The 24,378-nt window shown below is 38.9% G+C and overlaps 1 protein-coding gene and 1 pseudogene across 14 annotated transcripts in view; both read left to right on the top strand.

Annotated features, from left to right (window-relative positions):
* LOC105233125 (endothelin-converting enzyme 2) overlaps positions 1-24,378 on the top strand; it is a 789,700-nt gene that overhangs the window by 755,710 nt on the left and 9,612 nt on the right. For all 14 annotated transcript variants that reach the window (XM_049449945.1, XM_049449944.1, XM_049449943.1 and 11 more), the window contains one exon: positions 12,342-12,726. In XM_049449945.1, the coding sequence (XP_049305902.1) occupies positions 12,342-12,726 (385 nt within the window). The remainder of the gene's footprint in view (positions 1-12,341; positions 12,727-24,378) is intronic.
* Positions 6,428-6,557, top strand: LOC125776982 (small nucleolar RNA U3; annotated as a pseudogene).

Here is a 24,378-nt window from a genome sequence, read left to right as displayed (position 1 = left end):
CTTGTTTTGTTTGTCCAAGAACAAGGAGAATTGCCGAAAAAGTGCCAATGTGGACTTTGAATATGTGTATATTGTTACAAAAGTAGTATTAAGTTATATTTGTATTACTATATGCATCCCTGATTATGAACAATAGCTGTAGGTATATGGAATAGCATTTGTCTTGTTGTAGACATCTGGCGCCACGGCTGTCTGCTCGTCGAAACAATAGACATCTGGCGCCGCGACTGTCTGCTTGCGTCTGGCGCCGTATAGCCGTATGTTCTGGTAATTTCCAGACGCAATATTCTAGAAGGACACGTCGGCATCAGCGAGAAGTGCGTGGCTATATAAGCCGTGGCAGCGCCAACGTAATCAATCAGTGCTAAGAGTAAACTGCTATAGTGTAGACGAGTTGTGAAATAAAGAGTTGTTGAATTAAATTAAACAGTGTTGATTTTATTTGTCAATCCAGAGATACGAACCTAACAAAGTAAACTAGCAAGCAGTAAATTCGTAACAATTGGTGTCAGAAGTGGGATTGTCAAATAATCCAAATTCAAGATGGTTAAATTCGGAGAATTGAGAATTCAGCAATTAAAAAAGGAACTGGAGGAGCGTAATTTGCCGATAAGTGGGCAAAAGGCGGATCTGCAGGCACGACTACGTAAAGCAATGGAAGCGGATGGAATTAATGTGGACGAGTTCGATTTTGATGGGCCAGAAACTTCTACAAAGGTAGAAGAAAAAGTAGAAGAACAACGAACATCATCAAGTGCAGACATGAACATGCTGTTAGTGGCTATACAGAAAATAGCTGAAAATACAGAAAATGCAGTGCAAACAGGAAATCGTCTGGCACAGCAAATAGCTGAAAATGCAGAAAAAGCAGTGCAAACAGAAAATCGTCTGGCCAGAAAATCGTCTGGCACAGCAAATAACGCAAATAGCTGAAAATACATCACAGTTAGAGTCTCGCCTTACACAACAAATGACTGAAAATAATACGCAGTTAGAAAAGCGTTTGGTACAACAGATTACAGAAAATAATACACAAGTGCAAGAGAAATTTTCAAAATTTGAAGACGAATTAAGCACAATAAAAAATGACGAAGAAAATTTAAGATCAGAATTTCTTCAACTGAGTAATCGTGTGCGAGAACTGCAACTGCATGGCCCTGCACCATCAACAAATAATCCAAGACTGAAGGCACCCACATTCGATGGAAGTATTCCATTTCAAATTTTCAAACTTCAGTTTGAAAAGACAGCAATGGCCAATAACTGGAATGCAGCAGACAAAGTGGCATCCTTGTTTGTATCATTGAAAGGACCTGCGGCAGAAATCCTTCAGACTATTCCAGACTGTGAACGGGACAACTATGAGGCATTGATGAGTGCGATAGAAAGACGATATGGTAGTGAGCACCGGAAACAAATATACCAGATCGAACTGCAAAATAGGGGTCAGAAGATGAACGAATCATTGCAAGAGTTCGCAACTGAAATCGAACGACTGGCTCATTTGGCAAATGCAGATGCACCTGCGGATTACATTGAGAGGGTAAAAATTCAAAGCTTCATAAATGGAATTCGTGATGTGGACACCAAACGCGCCACATATGCCTTGCCAAAAAGAACGTTTGCTGAAACGGTTTCGCACGCCCTCACACAGGAAACAGCTTCCCTACTAAGTAAACCAGCACACAAAGTACAAAGGGTTGAAATGGAACAACCGGCGCTGATGGAAGAAATGTTGAAGACTCTGAAGGCAATTGCTGCACCGCGAGTAAATACAACAGGCAGATGTTTCAACTGTGGAAAAGTGGGTCACTTTGCCCGGAATTGCAATATAAAAGTAAACCCATCAAAACGGAAACAACCAACAGATAACGAGGACGGAGCATCCACATCTCACAAGTCGTTAAACTAAAACGGAACAGTTCAAAGGGGCGTGAGCTGGTTCCCACAACTATTTGCCCCGCCATCTCGATATCGCAAATAGGTCGCCATGACAACAATCTTACTATCAACGGCATCGTAAATGGACGACTGTCAACGCTTACTTTGGATACTGGTGCCACACATTCAATCATCCGACCGGATGTGGTAAGAGGAACGGTTGAACCATTAGTCGGTTGCAAGCTTCGAACGGCCACCGGAGAGGAAGCAGCTGTCGCGGGAAAAGTGTTTTGCGAAGTGATGATTGGTACCCTGGAAGTTAATCACACCTTCATCGTAGCAGAAATCACGGATGAAATTATAATGGGAGTAGATTTCATGATTGATCACGGGGTTACTTTGGATTTAAACAAGCAAATGCTGTTTTGCCAGAACATGGAGATGCCTATAAACACCGGATATGTGACCAACGTTGAAAGTAAGAGGGTGATTGTTGATGATAATCAGAGTATTCCACCAAAATCTGAGGCGATTGTATGGGCTAAAGTGAATGGAGGAGGTGGGACTGAAGAGTTGTGGATTGTGGAACCAACAAAAATAGATACACCCATATTGGTAGGAAGAACGCTTGTGAAAACTAGAGAAGACGCCACCATTCCGGTCAGAGTAGTGAATGAATTCAACACGCCTATAAGTCTGAAGAAAGGAGCAGTAATTGGACAGTGCCAGAATATAAGTGCAATAGCACGATGCGAACGGTCACAACAGAAACCTACTATTGAGCCACAGCAGATAAGTCCTACACTCCTAAATAATTTGCTGAACGAACTGCATGGAAATGAAAAATTAAAAGCAGAAAAACTATTAGAAAAATACGCATCCATATTTGCAAACGAAGGAAACACAGGAAGAACCGGCATTGTCAAACATCGCATAAATACTGGGGACGCTAAAACAATCCGACAAGCTCCGCGTAGGGTTCCACTAGCAAAACGTGAGGATGCTAACAAAATTATTGAAGACATGCACAAAAACGGTGTAATCGAACCTTCAATAAGTCCATGGAGCTCACCTATCGTCTTAGTTAAAAAGAAAGATGGTAGCACCCGTTTCTGCGTAGATTATAGGAAGTTGAATGATGTCACAAAGAAAGACAGTTATCCTCTACCAAGAATCGACGATACATTAGACACCTTGTCTGGAGCGAAATGGTTTTCTACATTAGATCTACAAAGTGGATATTGGCAAGTCGAGATCGATGAACGTGACCGTGAAAAGACCGCTTTCAGTATGGGCGACGGGTTATGGGAATTCTCTGTGATGCCATTTGGGTTATGTAATGCGCCTGCAACGTTCGAGCGACTGATGGAACATGTGTTAAAAGGACTCAACTGGAAGACATGTTTGGTGTATCTTGATGACATTATCATCATGGGAAAAAGTTTTGATGATCATCTGAAAAATCTAGAGGAAGTCTTTCAGCGAATAGCATCAGCCGGATTACGCTTGAATCCCAAAAAGTGTTCATTATGGAAGAAGCAGGTCACATATCTCGGACATAAAGTGTCAACTGAGGGGATTCACACCGAGGAGGGAAAAATAAAAGCAGTTAAAGATTGGCCTCAACCCACCAACATACATGAACTCCGCAGCTTCCTCGGCTTATGCACGTATTACCGCCGTTTTGTACCTGGATTTGCGAACGTGGCTAGAAGTTTACATGATTTAACAAAGAAGAATCGCCCGTTTGTATGGCAGTTGGAACAAGAAAAAGCGTTTGAGCAGCTTAAAGAACTACTTTGTACGGCGCCGATGTTAGCTTATCCAATACCTGGAAAGAAATTCATCCTGGATACAGATGCGAGCGCTTATGGAATTGGAGGTGTCTTGTCTCAGCTCATCGACGGGCAAGAAAGAGTAATTGGGTATTACAGCAGAGTGCTCGGGAAACCAGAGAAAAACTACTGTGTGACGCGAAAAGAACTACTAGCTGTGGTGGAATGTGTAAAACATTTCCACAAGTATTTGTATGGACAACGATTCTTGCTGAGGACTGATCATGCAGCATTAAAATGGTTATTACAGTTTAAGAATCCGGAAGGCCAAAATTACACGATGGATCGAAAGATTACAGAATTACGACTTCGAAACGGAACATCGAAAGGGGATTCACCACAAAAATGCGGATGCATTATCACGTCGCCCTTGTCCACTGGAATGTAAAAATTGCTCCAAATCAGAAGGAAAAGAAGGTATAATCGACGTGCGATTACTGAATATAGAACCTGAAGATGATTGGACTCCTCACCGCATCAGAATCAATCAGCTGGAGGACCCTGATCTTGCAAAGCTGATAATAGCCAAAGAAAATGGGGTACGACCACCAAAGGAACAAATAAGTAACGAGAGTCCAACGGCAAAAGCATATTGGGCCCAATGGAACAGCATAAACCTCGTTAATGGATACCTTCATCGTACCTGGGAAAGCGAAGATGGCAAACAGTCTCGTCTGCTGATCATAGTACCGAAGTCCATGATCCCGAAAGTATTGAAAGAATATCACAATGGACCTAGTGGAGGGCACCTTGGAATTACAAAAACTATAGAGAAGATTAAACAACGGTTCTACTGGATCGGTTGTCGAGATTCCATAGCAGAATGGATAAGTAATTGCGTAGAGTGCATGGCAGCTAAAGGTCCTAAAGCCAAAAGTCGCGGTAGGCTACAACAGTACAACGTGGGATCACCATTTGAACGAGTCGCAATGGATGTTGCAGGTCCGTTTCCAACCAGTACGGCCGGAAACAAATATCTACTGGTTGTCATGGACTATTTCAGTAAATGGCCAGAAGTATATGCCTTACCAAACCAAGAAGCGAAGACAATAGCCGAAGCGTTCGTAGAAAATTGGATAACAAGGTTCGGAGTGCCCGTCGAATTACACTCAGATCAAGGCAGGAATTTCGAATCTTCCATTTTCCAAGAAGTCTGTACATTATTGGGCATCCACAAGACACCGACAACAGCGTTACACCCACAATCAGATGGGATGGTAGAGAGATTCAACCGAACGCTTGAAGAACATCTGCGGAAAATCGTTGATAAAGATCAACGGAATTGGGACAAGTGCATCCAGATGTTCCTGCTGGCGTATCGTTCAGCGAAGCACGAGACAACTGGTTACACGCCAGCAAAGATTATTTTCGGATCTGATCTGCGACTCCCTGCTGATCTTAAGTTTGGAACGAATCCTACAGCTGTAAGAAATGATGGAGATTATTGTTCTGCCTTAAAGGAAGAAATGAATGAATTGCATCTAATGGTAAGACAGCATACGCATCTGATGAGCAATAAGATGAAGGACCGGTTCGATCAAGCGGCAAATTCAAAAGGTTTTGAAGAAGGTGATCTGGTCCTGTTGTACAATCCACTTCGAAAGAAAGGCTTGTCCCCGAAACTGCAGACAGCCTGGGAAGGACCCTATATGGTGATGAAACGACTTAATGACGTGGTGTACCGCATACAAAGAAATGGAAAAGCACGATGTAAAATGAAAGTAGTACATTTGGAGAGGCTCGCCCCATTTGGTTCAAGAGGATTTGTGCCTAATCGGGACGATTAGGCTTTAGTGGAGGGCAGTGTTACAAAAGTAGTATTAAGTTATATTTGTATTACTATATGCATCCCTGATTATGAACAATAGCTGTAGGTATATGGAATAGCATTTGTCTTGTTGTAGACATCTGGCGCCACGGCTGTCTGCTCGTCGAAACAATAGACATCTGGCGCCGCACTGTCTGCTTGTCTAGGTAAACAATATCTGAGTCTGGCGCCGCGACTGTCTGCTTGCGTCTGGCGCCGTATAGCCGTATGTTCTGGTAATTTCCAGACGCAATATTCTAGAAGGACACGTCGGCATCAGCGAGAAGTGCGTGGCTATATAAGCCGTGGCAGCGCCAACGTAATCAATCAGTGCTAAGAGTAAACTGCTATAGTGTAGACGAGTTGTGAAATAAAGAGTTGTTGAATTAAATTAAACAGTGTTGATTTTATTTGTCAATCCAGAGATACGAACCTAACAAAGTAAACTAGCAAGCAGTAAATTCGTAACAATATGTATGTACATATATACGAATATGTATGCAAGTATAATATATGTATGTTCAATTATTTATTAATGTTGAGCTGCGTTTTTGTTTAATTGTTAGATTTGAATAAATTAAGTATTTGTTGGTATAATTTATTTTACTGGTAATTTCACTTAATATTTTTATTTATTTTTTACATGATAGGCAACCTTTTTTTTAAGTTATACTTCTTATACGACGCCGGAAAAGGTTGACAATTTTGCCATGCTTATGCTGTTGTTGTTTTTGTAGAACAATGTTTCAATTTTCGGTTGGTGACATATTCACATGTGTGCGCATATGTATGTTTGTATGCTTGTACATTATTGAAGTTATAGTTCTTTTTCTTTCGTTTGCCTTTCTGCGAATTCTCAACTATTTTGTGTGACTTTTAATTGAAATACTCTGCGTTGGCCTTTCAGAATCACACAGAATCATTTCTGTGGTTTTTGAAATTGACCCACGAGGACGAGGTATATCGTTTTATCTGGGAGCGTGAGATTTAAGAAAATCGGTCGCTTACAAGGGATAAAACGACTTCTGAGTGGCGATCTTAATGAATAAATTCACAGAATCATTTCTGTGCTTTTGGAAATCTATACTAATAAATATTTTTTTCTTACTAATAGAAAATAAATTTATCACAGCAATATACATAAACATATGTATACATACATAATATTGATGTGATAAATTTAATTTCTATTAGTAAGCAAAAAATTAAAAATAAATTTATTAAGACTATACTTCTCAGGGCATCACAGCAATGTTATGTATATGTATATACATATTATGCATATGTATATACATATTATGTATATGTATATTGCTGTGATAAATTTATTGCGAAAGCAAATGTTCTACAAAGTATGTATATTTCTATACTTAAACAAAATTATTAGAACCATCGTATGATTCTTGCATTCATAACCACATCATACTTAAGTCAGCGCAACCTAATTGTCAATGGTGGTGTTGGCGGTAAGCGCTTGGAAGGTCAAGATGCTAATAGCGGCCATACACAGGCACACTTGTGCGTTCGATCTGTGTGAATTCGTTTGCCCATACACGACACACAAATCCATTTTGCGTTCGTTCTTCACACAGTTAACATGTGCGACAGGCAAGCGGAACATTTCTTCGATTTTATTTCTAATGTAGCACTTTTATCTATTTCTTTGTATTTCGTTAATAAGTTATTCCAACTTTTATTTTTCTCAATTTTATTTTTATATTTATCACTTTTCGTTTGCCAAATTGCCAATTAATTTTTTATAAGATCAATAAATTCAGATACGAAATCTTTATTAAGGGGAGAGCCTGCTTTAGAAGATTCAAACAATCGCTTAAATCTCTTTAAAAATTATCTAACAACAAACAAAGTTATAGATTGGAACTCGAAATATTGTCGAAGCTAGAAGGGAAATAGTGTCCGAGCGTCAGACAGATTCATACAAGTATATGAGCGCTTGGGCAAAAAGCGAAAAGCGCGATTTCTCGGTTTTTTATTTTTACGATTATTTTAATTGGCGGGCAAAGTTGGAATTGGGCAAAGTTTATTATCTTTGGCATAAAATTGTCTTCTATTTAAACTAAAAAAAAACTAGGAAAAGTCAAGTTTGAACATATTTTTAAAAAAATAAAGTAAATTTTTTTTGGAATTCTCTTAGTTTAAGTAGAAGATAAGTTATTAAAAAACATGAATCTCTTTGAATTTTTTTTTTCCTGATAAATGCATATGCGAGATGCATCGGGTGATTGCTTCCTAAAGGCAGAATATCAAAGATTTCGTATTCAAAAAATTTGTGAAAGATGTTCAAATATATGACTATAAAGCCTAGAAATTTCGCTTGAATCAATTATTTCTTTCCCTCCCAAAAAAATCCTCAAAAAAATCGATTTTTTAAAGCCTCTAAAGCAGTCTCTCCCCTTAACACTTGCAATTGTCCGCGATCTTCACTGCTCGGCGACACGAGAGAAATGAGATTTTGTGCGCTCACAACGCCATACACGATAAACATGCTCGCGCACCGATCGTAAAAAATCAAACATTTTCGCGAACATGGATCGGTACGCGAACAAGCCCATACACGAGTAAACCGCATGTTTACACATACCGATCGAACGCACATGTGCGCCTGTGTATGGCCGCTATAACACAGGTCCCAGGTTCGAATCCCGACAGAATAAATTTTTAATTTTTTGCTTTTAACATCGTATACTATAAAAATAAATATTTTTCTTTATTTTAATTTCTATTAGTAAGAAAAATACTTATTTGTATAGTATACGATGTTAAAAGGCATACATCTTGTATCCTATCTTGTGTATCTGCACATGCTCATATGAGTGTATGTATACGCATGTGCGCGCATTGACTTGCATGTTCATACATTCATATATACCTATATGTACATATATTTGCATACATTGCCGAACAAATAAATCACAAGCATACAAACATACATACATATGCGTACACATATGAATATGTCACCAACAAAAAATTGATCTTCACAAGTCAATCCGGCAGCCAAATTGGCGAAGAACAAAAGAGAGATGATTACGCTGCATATTCTCTTCCGCAACGAAGAGACGGAACTACTTTCTGAGTCAAAATTCATTCATTTAGACTTTGCTTTATTCTTCATTTTATGTGCATAATAAATTTATAAAATGTGAATTTAAGTTTTCTAGTTTTCTTTCATACAAAATGATATGCATTTCTGAATATCACTAAGAAGTATAACTTCATCCGCGCGTAGGGACTCCACGCACCTTTTTTTTTTAATATTTTTGCACAAGTTTAATGTCTAATAGACCCAATGTATATAGGGTATAGCCCAGTCAGTTTGTATGACGTATGTTTGTATGTAAGCGTTTTTATATATATTATTTCGCTATAGAGAGAGGGCACGAAATCGGAATAGAAAAAATCCCTTGTATTTGTAAATATATAATTTAGCATATATGTAAAATCACACTTGTTCGGTAAGTAAGTGGGTTATGCCTATAAGTATATACGTGTACTTTGTACATGGTATTTTAATATGCATATATGTATGTATGTATGAATGTTTATGTTTATTTTTTATTTGTTTTTCTCTCTTTTTCAGTCCTGCTTACTTTTTTATAAAACACAGGGATGTTACCCAAAAATGTTTGGAAGTAAATACTTAGAATAAAGAGTGTTGCTGGAAAAAGTGTGTTTGAATACACAAAGGTTAAGTTGTTGATTTTACCGAACTGTTTTCGAATTTTCTAACAGTTTGGTAAATGTATTTTTTTTGTTATTACAGGCATTACATTTAAATCTGTAATTTTTACATTCATACATATACGCAGTATAAATTAAGTATATGTTCTTATATGAAATGAATACGCTCACTTTGGGCTTTGTAGGGTATAATATTGAATCTCCTTTCTTCTGAAGTCTTCCAGCTGTTTTGTTGTTTAACAATTTGATGTTTAGATTCGCGCCCGTTGTTTTGTTTTTGTTTGTATTTAGGTTTTGTATTTTAGTTTCGCGCCCGATTGTGTGTTGCTTGTTTGCTGGTTGAACTGTTGAATATGTATGTATTTACTTGTATATATGTGTGTATGTACATATACATTTTTATGTCACAGCTCCTTTTCTCATTTTTGATATACATACATATATGTATATGTATATTGTTCTTTTTTAATGTCTTACTGCACTTTCTATTGTTTCGTATTTTTTGTTTCCAATATAGTATAATAATATGGGTATGTTGGTTTTTTCGTTTTTTGCTCTGCTTGGTCACTGCACTGTTTTTTTTATTGCAATATGTATTGTTACAAAAGTAGTATTAAGTTGTATTTGTATTGCTATATGCATCCCTTATTATGAACAATAGCTGTAGGTATATGGAATAGCATTTGTCTTGTTGTAAACATCTGGCGCCGCGGCTGTCTGCTTGTCGAAACAATTGCTGAGTCTGGCGCCACGGCTGTCTGCATTTGTTTCTATAATGGATGATGGATGTTCAACACACAATTCTTTTTTTTTTTTAATTTTTCCCGTTTGTTTTTAATTGTTTCACTAATCTATAGTGCCTTTCATTATGGCTCGAAGGACCATATTTAAACGAGTACAAAATTTCTATAAAGCGCACGCTCTTAAATAAAAATGAATTTTATTCGTATTTTAAGAATTTAACCAAATTATAAATTTTGATGTTAAAAATTGTAATGTTAATCTAAATCAATGTCGAAAACCGGGCGGCGATTATAAAATTCCAAAAAGGGCGACAGCCGGTGCTTGTGTTATGCGTTGGTATTCTCACTGAATGTGTGTATCGAATGTGTTCGCTATCCCTTTTCCCATCCTTTTGATTGAGTGGGTTGATTGATGTAGAAGTGTGGTGAGTTGTGTTGAGTGGTATTGTATTATTACATAATATATATATTGTGGTGGCCGCTTGCTGGGTGATGTTCTCAATTGTGGTGTGATATGGAGTCATCAGCTGTGGTGAATTGAGCTGTTCTATTAGGATGCGCCAGTTTTACCGAGTATATGGAACGGACTCACATTACTTTCCGCCAGGGGTTTTGGGTTTTTTTTACTTATCCCCTTTTTCGTCCCTGTTTGTTCCTCTGTTAATTTCTATAAATGTGTGTGTATGTACATATGTCCAGCGCTGTCCCTTTTGATTAGGTTTCTTCCTCGTTTGTTGTTCGTTAGCGTAGTCTCCTGGGACTTATGTATATATGTTTATATGTTTGTTAATTTATGTGTGGTTATAACGCGCCCCCTTTTGATTTTAGGTTTTATGTTTGATAAATTTTGTTGTATTAATACCGCGCCCGTTTTAATGTTAGTAGGTTTTTTGTTGTTTTTTCACTCACTGTACAATTTCTGTTTCTTTTCTGTATCTTTTTCCTTCACTTTCCTATTTCCTTTTGTTTTTTGTGTGTTCAACTTGTGTGATCTTTCTTTCCGTGTTTTATTTTTTTTTCACCGTGATTTTGTATATTCTGTGTTCACTTTAATATATGTATATACATATATATTTTTTTCCTTTGTAGTTAGGTGCCTTTCGGAAAGGCTCGAAGGACCATTTGTTGACGTGTAACACTAGTATACTTACTCGATATACTTGTACTTAGTATATTTATGCCAAATAAGAACATTTCTATCGCACACTGCATTGATTTCACTAATTGAGTATACTTATGAATTTTTTCTCTATTGGTATAACAATTTATGTAATAATTTTTTATTTTTGTATTTGTTTTCACACAATGACACAGCGGCGAATTCCGGAACTCACGTCACAACATCACTTTGGCGGGAAGTCACAAATTGGAAAAAAATGCGGAGGTTGCGGTTTCAAAAACAAATGTATCGTTGCGGGCCGTCTTACTCTGCGGATGAAACGAAAAAAAAAAGAATGATCCCGTTCAGATCTATCCCTTTTGATAGTTTGGGTGGTGAATATTAGATTAATCCGAGTCGTCTCGCTAATGATCGTGTGGTTGTTGTGTTGTAATACTGAGCGGTGTCAGGTACTGTGTTTGATGCGTGTGTGTGTAGTGGTGTGTGCTGAACTGTTGTGTGATGAGGTGTTGTGACGTGAGGTGATGCGATGCTGCAGAATGCTCATAGCTCATGTGAACAGTCCTCTTTAAGTTGACTTCCTTTGATCCCGTTTTTAGTGACTTCTGTTAGATATTGAATATTAATGAATAATTAGAGCAATTGACTTTTAGTAATGTGTTTAGCCTTGACATAGATTGAGCAAAATGGGTCGCGGAAAAAGATAACCGTTGAAGTGTGGAAACTCATTTTGAGTCTGTACCTGGAAAAAAATCATTGCACGAAATAGGACAAATTGTCAATAGATAATTTTCCAATGTAAGGAATGTAATAAACCATTACATATACAGCGGAAAAATAGAAAGCATTTACAGATCTGCGAGGCCAAAAACTTTTTCTGACATTTCAGCTATCCCAAAGGCGACGACCGATATTCTCAAGAGCATTCCGAAAAATGACCTTAAACACTCATTTGAAATGCTAATTGACCGGGCTAAACGCTGCGCCGAAGCACAAGGAAACTACTTTGAATAAAAAAATATAACTTTTGAAAAATATTAATTTTTTGTTGTTTTTTTTAACAGACCTGTTTCTTTTGCGACAGACCTTGTATATGTGTGTACTTGTATACAAACATATTCTTTTATTAATTTAAATTGTGTATGTCTGAATAAATACAGTAAACAGTAGGTCTTACAACTTAATTAATGGAAAAAAAACTTATTCGTCGAGAATATTTAAATTAAGTATTCTATTACTTCTTTAATTTTTAGTGGTTCCTTTATCCGTTATGCTGGTGCCATACTTTGATGACAGACTACCGCCATATCTACAGTATGCCTCAGTTGGCGTCCACATTGCCAAAGAAATTCTACGATCTATTACGAAAAGCTTCGAGGATAAAGCAATTCGCTGTGTACCCGAATCAGTCAAGGTTTTCTCAAATCACAGTCAAATGGAGATACTAATACACTCTGGAGGAATGCAAATATCATATCATTCAATGTTATCTATAACCGGGCCGCTGAAAGGAATGGCTCGTTTACCATCTTTGAATTTGACTCCTACCCAAATTTTTTTTTTGGTAACATCACAAGAGCTGTGTGAGGAGTCTAACTATATTGGTATAGATACAGAAACGGCGGATTTCGAACACATGTAAGTACTAATGATGTAATGTTTTAAATATCAGAAATGTATAAAGTTAATAAAACTAATCAAACTACACTTACATAATAATGAAGCATCGAATATTTTTAAATACATATATAAAGAAATTACACAATTTATTTAGTTTAGGCTATGATTAGTTGTTTAAGATCTTTAAGTGAGTAAAATTGTTGTTCCTAGTAACAACTTTGATCAAAACTCTATTTTTCAAATTCCAATTTTCAACTCTCCCATACAAAGCTTCGTAGCTTTCGACAATTGTCTTTAAAATAATATCCTTTCACCTACAATGGCTAGACACATTGCTTTATCACTTCTGACTTTATTACATATTGAACCACTGAGTTAATTGTAGGAAAATAACTCTGGTGTAGATGTTTCACCCTTCACTTCACTTTCACTGGTATGGGAATTTGCCGACATCATTGTTTCTTAGAGCATACGAATTTCTTTTGAAACAAAAGCAAGATTTTCATTGAGTAGAACAGAACATTTCTAGACTGAAAGTTTATATATGTATTTCCATCTGAGTTTTGTTAAAACTTTCTGCATAAGTTTTCGTATATTTTTAGTAGGGAGTATGAGATTGGGGAGCATGGCTTTTGCACCACGATAACATCGTTGCTTGTGCGCGACTTTTTGGCCAAAAGCAACACACTAATGATGCCGCAGCCACCGTATTCCTCAGATCTGGCCCCCTGTGACTTTTTCTTGTTCCCTAAACTGAAGAGGCACATGAAAGGACGACGTTACGCTTCTCTTGACGAAATAAAGTTGGCACGAAGGAGGAGCTGAAGAAGATAAAAAAATGATTTTTTGAAGTGCTTCGAAGATTGGAAAAACCGTTGGCACAAGTGTATAATATCTCATGGGGATTACTTTGAAGGGGACAAAATAGATATTCATGAATAAATAAATAATTTTTGAAAAAATACAAAATTCGCGATACTTTTTGAACACACCTCGTATGCAGGGTTTGTTGCTTTTTGCCTTTGTTGAGCTGCGCAATTTTTAATAGAAAAAATATTGAGTGCTTTAATTTATGTGGCCAAAGTAGTGTATTTTGAATAATTTCGCTGTTATGCATAATGCCATAAAAAACGCTAATTTTGAGACGATCACACACTGGAAGGAGTTGGCATTCCTCTATCCTTGGATGAAACCGAGCGCGGGAAGTCGTATATTTATGGCAAAGTCAACTTCGTACCAACATTCATATAAGACAAGGATATCTTGACGTCATTGAACCTATACCGTCATACAAGGTGCGTTCCAAAGTAAACAGGACTTTAAAATAAAACAGAACAAATGGATGTTTCGGCAAAATCAATTTATTTTATCGATAAAGATATCAGATTCTAACGCACCTATATATACATCGACATATAGATAGTGCCACCAGGGGGCGCTAGATTCAAAAAGTTCTGTTTACTTTGGAATGCTCCTTCTACTTACAGTGGGACGAATGTGAAAAAAAAAATATATATTAATTATTTGGCTGTGTTTATTCTTTATTTTTTCTCTTTTTATCCGATTATATGATATATGATTAGATATAATTATACCAAGTATACTTCGTATTTTCTGTACACTCGGCATCAGTTTTTTTTATAAATAACTTCTATATATGTATAGTATACCCCACCAAATATTCTAAACCATCCACCGCGTAGCCACTGTCTTTAAATTAACTGAACTATGACAATGTCGTCGTATATCATGTGCTGCTCATCGTTCCATCGACTGCGGTAATCGCCGTTGGCAATGCGTAAAGAACCATAAATTTTTCGCAGAACGTTTCTCTCGAAACTTGTAACGCCGACTCATCAGAGTTTGTCATCGTTCATGCCTCTGCTCAATTAGGGTGTGTCATTCTGGGGCAACCTTTTTTTTTCAAGAGAAAAAGAGGATAAAAACTTTCGAAGAGGTAAAAAAAAAGTCACTCAAAAGATGAGCTCTTAATAATAATATTAAGAGGTGCCTCTGTAAAATTTTCTATATTCCATTTAAATAACATGGAAAAAAATCATTTTTTTTTGTGGTGGTTATTGTACGGAGGTTATTATAATATATGTGCACGCAATGGCTGCCAATGGCCGAGTGGCTGGTAAACTCGATTCCGATTCTTCTCGTAAAATAATCGATTTTTCGGAATGTCAAGAATCGATTCTTAATCGACTTCGAGTACTGAAGATCGATTCCGATTTTATAATGTGTTAACAATAAATATTTAATAATAAAACATAAAAAGACCGAAAATTTAATCACAGCTTAAGTAATTTTTGTGCTGTTTTTTTTTTTTCTGATGTATTTTCTCAATTTTAATCACAAATAATATTTTCCACACTTGATTCATAACTTGGAAAAGTTTTACGTCGAATCCACATGTTGATCCTTATTCAGCCGCTTTTGGAATTTATTTTCATTATCCGCTTAAGATCAGAATTCGATCGATTATCGCCAATACATTTTCTATCCAGTCTGTGAGCACTGCATATTTGATTTCCCGTAATGCGCTGTACACTCGCTTTTCGCGTAAAAAAAAATATTAGCGTATTTTACCAAAGTTTACATCAGTGGAACGAAAATAGCAGGGTCGCTATTTTTTTTAGGTTCCCATACATTTAACATAGAAATTTTCCTTTTTTCATTGAAACTAAAATTTCACCAACTAATTTTCGTATCTCAAAAATAACCTTCACATATTCAGAAAGTTCACTTTTCAAACTTTAAAAATTTCTGCGACAAAGTTTGATTATCTCAATTAAGCGATTAAAAATAGTGCTTTGAAGTTTTGAATTTTTTCAATAAACATAAAATATTTATGTAAAATATTTCTGAGAATAATAATTGTATCGCGGAAATTTTTCAAGTTTGAAAGGCCAGCTTTATGAATATGTAATAGTTATTTTTGAGAAATGAAAATTAGTTGGTGAAAACGAAAATTCCTATGTTAAATGTATGGGAACCTAAAAAAAAAAATAGCGACCCCTTAGAGTTAAGCTACAGCGCCTGGCTTGAGGGAGGATTTTTTGTTTGTCAATCACTAACATTTGAGGGGGCAAGAGTTGGAAAAAAATTAAAAAAAATTTTTTGAAGCACCCTACTGTATATGGATATGTATGTATGTATATGATATTTCTTATCTTATCTTATTAAATATAACGACATGTTCAATTTTTAACATTCTCCCGGACCGCAAAAGTGACTGCTGGAAAGGTGACAACAGCTTGCGATCCTGTCATGGTCGACAGCTAAGTGAAGTTCACGATGTTTATCGCCTTCCTGTGTTGCATTAGTGACAGTTTCCAAGTAACTATTTTTTCAAATTCGTGTCCTGTAGGTTTTTCCTCTTTTACGTCCGACGACGGTGTACCTTTGATTTTACCTTTCTTTTTTTGTATGTTTGTATACTCTGCTGCACTGATTCCGTCCTTCGGTGATTGTTGTAGTTGTTTTGTCGGCAGACATCCCATCCAATTTTCTTCATCTTGGCTTTTGGGTTCAGTTCTGCACCTTCTGCTGTCATGCCTACATCGTCAGCGGCTTTAATTCCCGCTCTTCATTTGGCTCTTCGTCAGGTAGATCAGAGTCCAATGTTGAATTAGCAATCGAATTGGTTCTGCAATTTAGCAGCTTCGCGAGCTGAACTTTTTGGCTCCTTATAGTTTGCAAAATTTTCTTCTTTTGCCATGTTTGATGTTTTAACTAACTCAATTGGTTTTTTTTATATTTGCAGAAGATAGAGGGAGTAATCGAACGGTTATTGGTTTTTCTTCTTCTATCTTTTGTATTGCATTAATAAGTTTTGGTTTCGTCGCAGTTGTAGACAATTGGAGTATCATTATTCTGTCCCCCTGCGTTGTTAACATAATTCGCTGATCATCATACTTTTGCTTAAGTAGACTCCATGCAGCTTCATAATTTTTTTTACTCGTACAACTTCGCCTTTTAAGCATTGACGAAGACGCAGCATTTTTTCTGTGTTCGGCATCTGCTCGTTGTCATGTACCATAACTTGGGACATATTGTAAAAATTTCTTCATTGAAATCTAATTTGTCTTTAAGATTTTGAATATCTACAAATAAAAAGTCTAAACACTTTAAATGATCGTTGTTAATCGTTAATTCCATAGTAAGGTCATCCATTTTTCTTCTGAGGTTTTCAATTTTCCTCATGAATATAAAAGTTTTTCGATCTAAAGTGTTGGACGTGTACAACACCATTTCGGATAAATCTGCCTGGGCATCAAGAATTTTGTTCCCGTTTATTCCCATGATTTTTTCTTGGATAGCAGTTAGATCACTGCGTTTAGTCTCTGCTTATGTGTTCGGTTTAATATGGGGGAATATACACCCGTCTTACAATTATTATTTTAATGTTGCTAACGTACGAGAATACACCCCCGTCTTATAATTATTATTTTAATGTTACTAAAATGCGGGAATATACACCCGCCTTACAATTATTTTTGTTTTAATTTGTTTGTATTTTGAACAGTGCTTTTTTGTATATTGCCTGTTTTGTAAACACAGCACTATTTAATTTGGCCGAGCTCTTTATCCCGCTCGAAGGACCAAAAATGTTTGATTTATATGTATCATCAAACACTGACCTCAAAAAATAATTTGTGATTCTATATGGGTGGGGGGAAATGAAAAGTCTTATCTCGAAATTTGATATTTTCATTGCTTATATACAATATTTCAAAGTATCTTAAATAACTAAATATATGTGTAGGTCTATATGGGGAGGATGGAGTTATGTGTAGAAGTTCACGCAAGTGAGGGAAGTTCTCTGATCGCCATTCACTTGAGAGTGGCCAGAAACGATTCTTTTATATATGACTCAAGCAGCTCACGACTTCCAATCTTTGACCAAGTATCCTCTGGATAGCCTAAGAATATCCGTTTGAAGGCGAGCTAAAGTGAGAAGTCGTAACATCTCCTCCACAGGGTTATGCGCTAGGCACATAAAAAATCATACCAATGAAAAGGAACAGCAAGCCTCGGATGTGTGACACCCTTTTTGATGACGGCCATGACAAACGAAATAAGGACTACAAATTTACGGCATGTACCAGGAATGTCCGGTCCTTTAATTGGGAAGGTGCCGCTGCCCAGCTGGTTGATGTCCTCGTGAAAATAAAGGCTGACCGAGGTCCAAGAAATGCGAAGGACGGAACAAGGACAGAGACAAGTAGGCCTTTGTGGCATTTACAGTGGCCATATAAAGGAGCGCAAGTTTGGTGTGGTATTCGTGGTGGAAGAGAGACTCCGTCGCCGACTACTATTGTTCACTCCGGTGAATGAACGTCTAGCCGCAATCCACATCATAGCGAAGTTCTTCAACATATCGCTGATTTGCGCCCACGCCCCGACGGAAGAAAAGGACGATATGACCAAAATGCCTTCTATGAGCGCTTGGCGCGCACTTATGAGAGCTGCCCCGCCACGATGTCAAAATCGTGCTTGGCGACTTTAACGCCAGGGTGGTCAAAGAAGGTGTCTTTGGCACTACGGTCGGTAAATACAGCCTCCACGACGAAACATTCCCAAATGGGTTAAGGCTGATCCATTTCGCCGGGGCCCAAAATATGGTTATATGTAGTACTAGATTCCAGAACAAGAAAATACAGCAAGCTACCTGGCTGTCTTCGGATCGAAAAGCCACCAACCAAATTGATCATGTTGTGATAGACGGAAAACACGTCTCCAGTGTTCTAGACGTGCGTACGCTCCGAGGTCCTAACATCGACTCGGACCACTTTCTTGTTGCAGTCAATATTCGCACCCGCCTCTGTGCAGCAAAAAATGCACGCCAACAAACACAAGGAAGGTTCGACCTCGAGAAACTGCAATCACAACAGACAGCCGAACGATTCTCTACTCGGCTTGCACTCCTGCTCTCTGAGAGCACTCGTCAACAACTCGGTATAAGGGAACTGTGGGACGGCATTTCAAACTCCTTATGTACAGCAGTGGAGAGAAAACATACTGCCTACCTCGCAATCAACAACCGACCAGATATTCACCATGCGCCAAATCTTGGAAAAGACCCGTGAAAGGAGAATCGACACACACCACCTCTTTGTCAATTTCAAAGCTGCTTTCTATAGCACGAAAAGGAGCTGCCTTTATGCCGCGATGTCTGAATTTGGTATCCCCGCAAAACTAATACGGCTGTGTAAACTGACGTTGAGCAACACCAAAAGCTCCGTCAGGATCGGAAAGGACCTCTCCAAGCCGTTCGATACCAAACAAGGTTTCAGACAAGGCGACTCCCTATCGTGCGACTTCTTCAATTTGCTGCTGGAGAAAATAGTTCGAGCTGCAGAACTTAATCGAACAGGTACAATCTTTTATAAGAGTGTACAGCTGTTGGAGTATGCCGATGCTTTCCCTCCTGCCCTGCTTTCTTCAAACTGGACAAGGAAGCAAAGCAAATCGGTCTGGCAGTGAACGAGGGCAAGACGAAATATCTCCTGTGATCAAGCAAACAGTCGTCGCACTCGCGACTTGGTTCTAACGTCACTGTTGACAGTCATAACTATGAAGTCGTAGATAATTTCGTCTATCCTAGAACAAGTCTAAACACCACCAACAATGTCAGCCTGGAAATCCAACCCAGGATGACTCTTGCCAACAGGTGCTACTTCGGACTGAGTAGGCGTTCGAGAAATTAAGTCCTCTCTCTAAGAACAAAAACAAAACACTATAAGTCGCTCATAATTCCCGTCCTGCTATATGGTGCGGAGGCTTGGACGATGACAACAACCGATGAGTCGACGTTCCGAGTTTTTGAGAGAAAGGTTCTGCGAAAGATTTATGATCCTTTGCGCATTGGCCACGGAGAATATCGCATTCGATGGAATGATGAGCTGTACGAGATATACGACGACATTGACATAGTTCAGCGAATTAAAAGACAGCGGCTACGCTGGCTAGGTCATGTTGCCCGAATGGACGAAAACACTCCAGCTCTGAAAGTATTCGACGCAGTATCTCTACTCCGTTGTATGGCCAAGTGGAGAAGGACCTGGCTTCGCTTGGAATATCCAATTGGCGCCACGTAGCGAAAAGAAGAAACGACTGGCGCGCTGTTGTTAACTAGGCTATAATCGCGTAAGCGATGTCTACGCCATATTGTTTATGCCGCTTGATATGGGGTTGATTTTAGGTGAACAATTTAATACTTGTGTGTGAGTGATTAATGTTATCTCTTCTGTAAACTTATGAGTTGTGTTCCTATTCATTTTTATTTTTATTGGATGCACATTGGATATAAATTCATATGCCTGTTCAAGTATATAAGTTAAGTTTTGCTTTATTGAGTTAAGAAATGTAACTGAACATAGTATCTTAAAAATACCCTAAACTAGCTGTGGTTCAACGGCAGCGGCGTCGGCGTTCTTAACGGCAGAGTTTAGCGGATGTTGAGTGATCAGCAGAATTTATAGTATATTGAAGCGGATGATTGTTTATTTTCATTATTATTTATTGCTTAGCAATCATGTCGATCGATTCTGGGAGCGGCAGTGGATGTTTGTTTTAACAAATTTCTGTATGTTGTTGAACTTTAACAACGACATTGTTGTAATGAATGTTGTTATGTTAAAATAAATATTTGTTGTGTTAACTCTCCCTCCTCAAATTCCTACTTGTCCTCAAGTAGCTTTGAAAGTATGGTATGTTATTAAATTGTGGTTGTAAAGATCTACGAAAATTGTTTGTTTCATTCATGATTTGTGTCGAAACTTTTCCAACTTGTAAATCAGGGCTTCCCTTGGTTTTATACAGAATTTTTGTATTACAACTATTGCTATAATAATGGCCGATATAAAATTAGAGCTATACGGTTCGAGAAGGAATCTGTATTTATTTGGTCTAATTGTCTCCTATTTTTAATACGCTTTTATTAGCTTCACTTGTATGTATGTATGTATGTATGTATGTTTGTAACTTTTTTAAGTGGTACTGAAACGTAGAATATTTCAGCGACACTGTAGGAAGGCGTTTTTTTTTTTTGTTCTTACACGAGGAGGAAGCATCGAAAGCCCAGACCCCATGTCAGTGTGGAACTTGAATCCGAATTTAACCTCCTACCGTCCTGCACCGTTCCCCCCGGTACCACCGTCAAGTATTACGTCGGGAGGATGGTGACACTCATATGTACGTAATGGTCCAAATGCAGTCAGTTGGAAGTTGCATTTATCTGGCCCCACCTCTGTCGGTCTGATAACCCCCCTTGTACATTGTTACATTGATACAAGATTGTGATGAAAAAACTCGGAGCAAAACAGGCCACCCCTGAGTTAAACGCCGCAGTTATGGAGAACATCGTAAACACCCTGTTCCCAACCCATGATCTGGGAAGAGACCCACCAGAACATACACAAGAGAGCTCATGTCCGCCTTTCACATTGGAGGAAATGAACACTGCAGCAAACACTCTAAAGACTAGAAAAGCCCCTGGGCCTGATGGGATACCGGTGGAAGTGCTAAAGCTAATCGCTACGGAACGCCCACATTTACTGCTATCCATGTATAATGCATGCCTAAACGAGGGCATTTTCCCAGAAATATGGAAGAAGCAGCAGCTGACCCTAATCAGCAAAGGCAAAGGAGACCCAGGAACACCATCAGCATACCGACCTTTATGCATGCTAGATACAGCAGGAAAGTTGCTAGAAAGACTGTTGAAACCCCGCATCATATCCGCCATAAACGACGCTGGAGGCCTATCAGAGCGACAACACGGATTCAGACCAGTCAGGTCCACGATCGGAGCTGTGGAAGACGTCGTGCGCAGCGTGGAGGAAGCTCATCGAAAAAATAACTTCTCGAGACCAATAGTCCTCCTCGCAATAATAGACATAAGGAATGCATTCAATAGCGCAAAATGGGCAAATATGATCGACGCACTAGAAAGCCGCTTCAAAACGCCCCTTTACTTAATGAAAATGATACGAAGCTATCTTAAAGACAGGAAACTACTGTACGACACGAGTGACGGCCTAAAAAGTAAGGAAATAACCTCTGGAGCAGCGCAGGGATCTACACTTGGACCAGATCTATGGAACGCCAGCTACGACGGAATTTTAAACGTTGAAATGCCTGACAATTGCTACCTCGTAGGCTATGCAGACGACATCGCCGCCGTCATAACCGCGCGTAATAAGACATGGCCAGGCGCAGACTGACACAAGTTATGCTGCGAACACAGGCATGGTTGGACTCACACGGCCTCAGCCTAGCTGCAGAAAACAGAACTGATCCTGCTCACTAGGAAACACATCCCGCTGGAGGTAAACATGCAAGTCCATTCAGAAACTATCCAAACGACGAAAACCCTAAAATACCTAGGAATAAGAATGGACAACAAACTGATGTACTGGGCTCAAATCCAACACACTGCAAAAAAGTCAGCCAATATAACAATGGCGCTAGCAAAACTCATGGCAAACACCGGAGGCCCACTTGCAAGAAGAAGGAAATTGCTTATGGACACAACACAGTCAGAGCGAAATATGGGCCGACACATTAAAGGTAGAACATAGAAGGAGAGTGCTAGCTAAAGTGCAGAGGACAGCAGCCCTAAGAGTCGCCTCGGCGTACCGCACTGTATCCGAACCCGCAGTGCTAGTGATAAGCGGCGTCATCCCAATAGACCTTCTCGCAAAGGAGAGAAGACAACTCTGGCTATGGAAGAAAGACGGAATAGAAATACACATGGCCACAAGACAACAGGCGAGGAAACAAACTTTTGAACTCTGGCAAGATCGGTGGACAAGAGAGAGCAAAGGAAGATGGACCGCCAAACTGATTAAGGAAATAGAGACGTGGCACAGTAGAAACCACGGCGAGGTAAATTACTACATAACACAGATGCTGTCTGGGCACGGGTATTTTCGAAAATACCTGTACAACATGGGAAAAACAGAAAGTCCAGCATGTATTTATGGAGACGAACCGCTAGATGATGCAAACCATACCTTTTTCAAGTGCCACCGATGGAAAGAAGCCCGAAGCACTGTAGAAAATAAGCTCGGAGAACTAAGTATGGAAAATATTTCAGGAAAAATGATAGCAAGCAAGGAAAACTGGGAAATAATTGCCGGGTACGTGGAACATGTTTTACGCACTAAAAAAAGAGACATGGATGAGGACTCCCAATAGAAGATGAGCCAATAGCTTGATGCTGGCTAGAAAACCGTAGGCATCCCTGGACGCAGGGAGAGTAGAAACTGAACTGTAATGGGTCCATCTTGGAAACCTTGCCCTGAAGTAATGCTAAAGCGGTCCATGATAGAAGGGGGGAGTGTTTTAGTGGGTACACCACTCACATAGGATGACGATCCCTATACGGTGCGAAGGCATTTAAAAAAAAAAAAAAACATTGTTCGTCGCCCACCCTTCCCGTCACGTCAATGTTAGTGTGTTTGGGTCGTGGTTGTTCGTTACGTTTAACCGCTCTCTTTTCCGCCGCTGTTCGCTAGCACGTTGGGATTTCATAACCCTGGCTGCCACTTCGCAAGCAGCTTTCCACTTCTCTACTGATTCGACCAATTGGTTTACCAAGTTATCAGGAGTTGGGTCTACACTGAAAGCATTTTTTAAGTGTTGCCTCTCATGGTTATATTTCGGCAATATAAAAATGTGTGTTCTACATTTTCGACGGTATCGCCTCCGCAATAATCGCATGTGTCGTTGTTTTCGTGTCCGAATCGTTTCAAATATGCTTTGAAGCAGCCATGTCCTGTGAGGGAGTTAGGTGGAAATCTACCTCACCGTGCGGTCTGTTTAGCCATGGTTCAACGTTGGGGATCAGTCGGAATGTCCACCGCCCGTTTTCACTTTCCTCCCAGCGTTTTTGCCAGTGATTCACCGTCTCTGCCCTTGCAATTTCTTTCAGTGTATTATGCGGTAACCTGTCATTTGTGAGACATTGAATTTCTTTCGCCAAGAGGTCTAAAGGGTGTAGGCCCGAGATTATTAAGGCAGCATCTTCCGATACTGTGCGAAACGCTGAGCAAACTCTTAGCGCGCAAGTGGCATATATAGAAAAGAGGACACGGATATAAGATTGCGACTGACTTTAATACACCAGCTAATAGTCGTCTTCTATTTTGCTTTAGCCCGCGGGTATTTAGCATTAACCGGGTCAAGGCTCTGCACACTTTTGTAGCTTTTTCGCATGTGTACGCTACGTGTTCTTTAAAGGACATCCTTGCATCAAGAATGATTCCTAAGTACTTAATTGCGGGTTGAGTAGTGATGCTTACACCTTTTGTGCTGAACGTGGCAACTTCCCGAACTTTTCTGCCAGTAATGAGTACCGCCTCGGTCTTGCTCTCCGCTAGGGTCAGTCCGTTAGTTTCGAGCCAATCGCTTATTAACGTTATTGTTCTGTTAGTAATCGTAACTATATCGTGTATGTACTTTGCTATGACCACCACCGCGATATCGTCTGCGAACCCAATGATGTGTACGTTTTCCGGTACTTTGAGTCGCAGTACTCCGTCATATTTTATATTCCAGAGGAGGGGCCCGAGTACAGATCCCTGTGGCACTCCCCCGGAGATTTTGTATTTTTTATAGCCCTGGTCTGTGTTATAGCATAGAATCCTATCGTTGAAG

The sequence above is a fragment of the Bactrocera dorsalis genome, chromosome 2 (assembly GCF_023373825.1).
Source record: "Bactrocera dorsalis isolate Fly_Bdor chromosome 2, ASM2337382v1, whole genome shotgun sequence".
Taxonomy (NCBI): Eukaryota; Metazoa; Arthropoda; class Insecta; order Diptera; family Tephritidae; genus Bactrocera; species Bactrocera dorsalis.
Note: the sequence above shows the minus strand (reverse complement) of the source record. Positions and strands in the feature narration are given on the sequence as shown.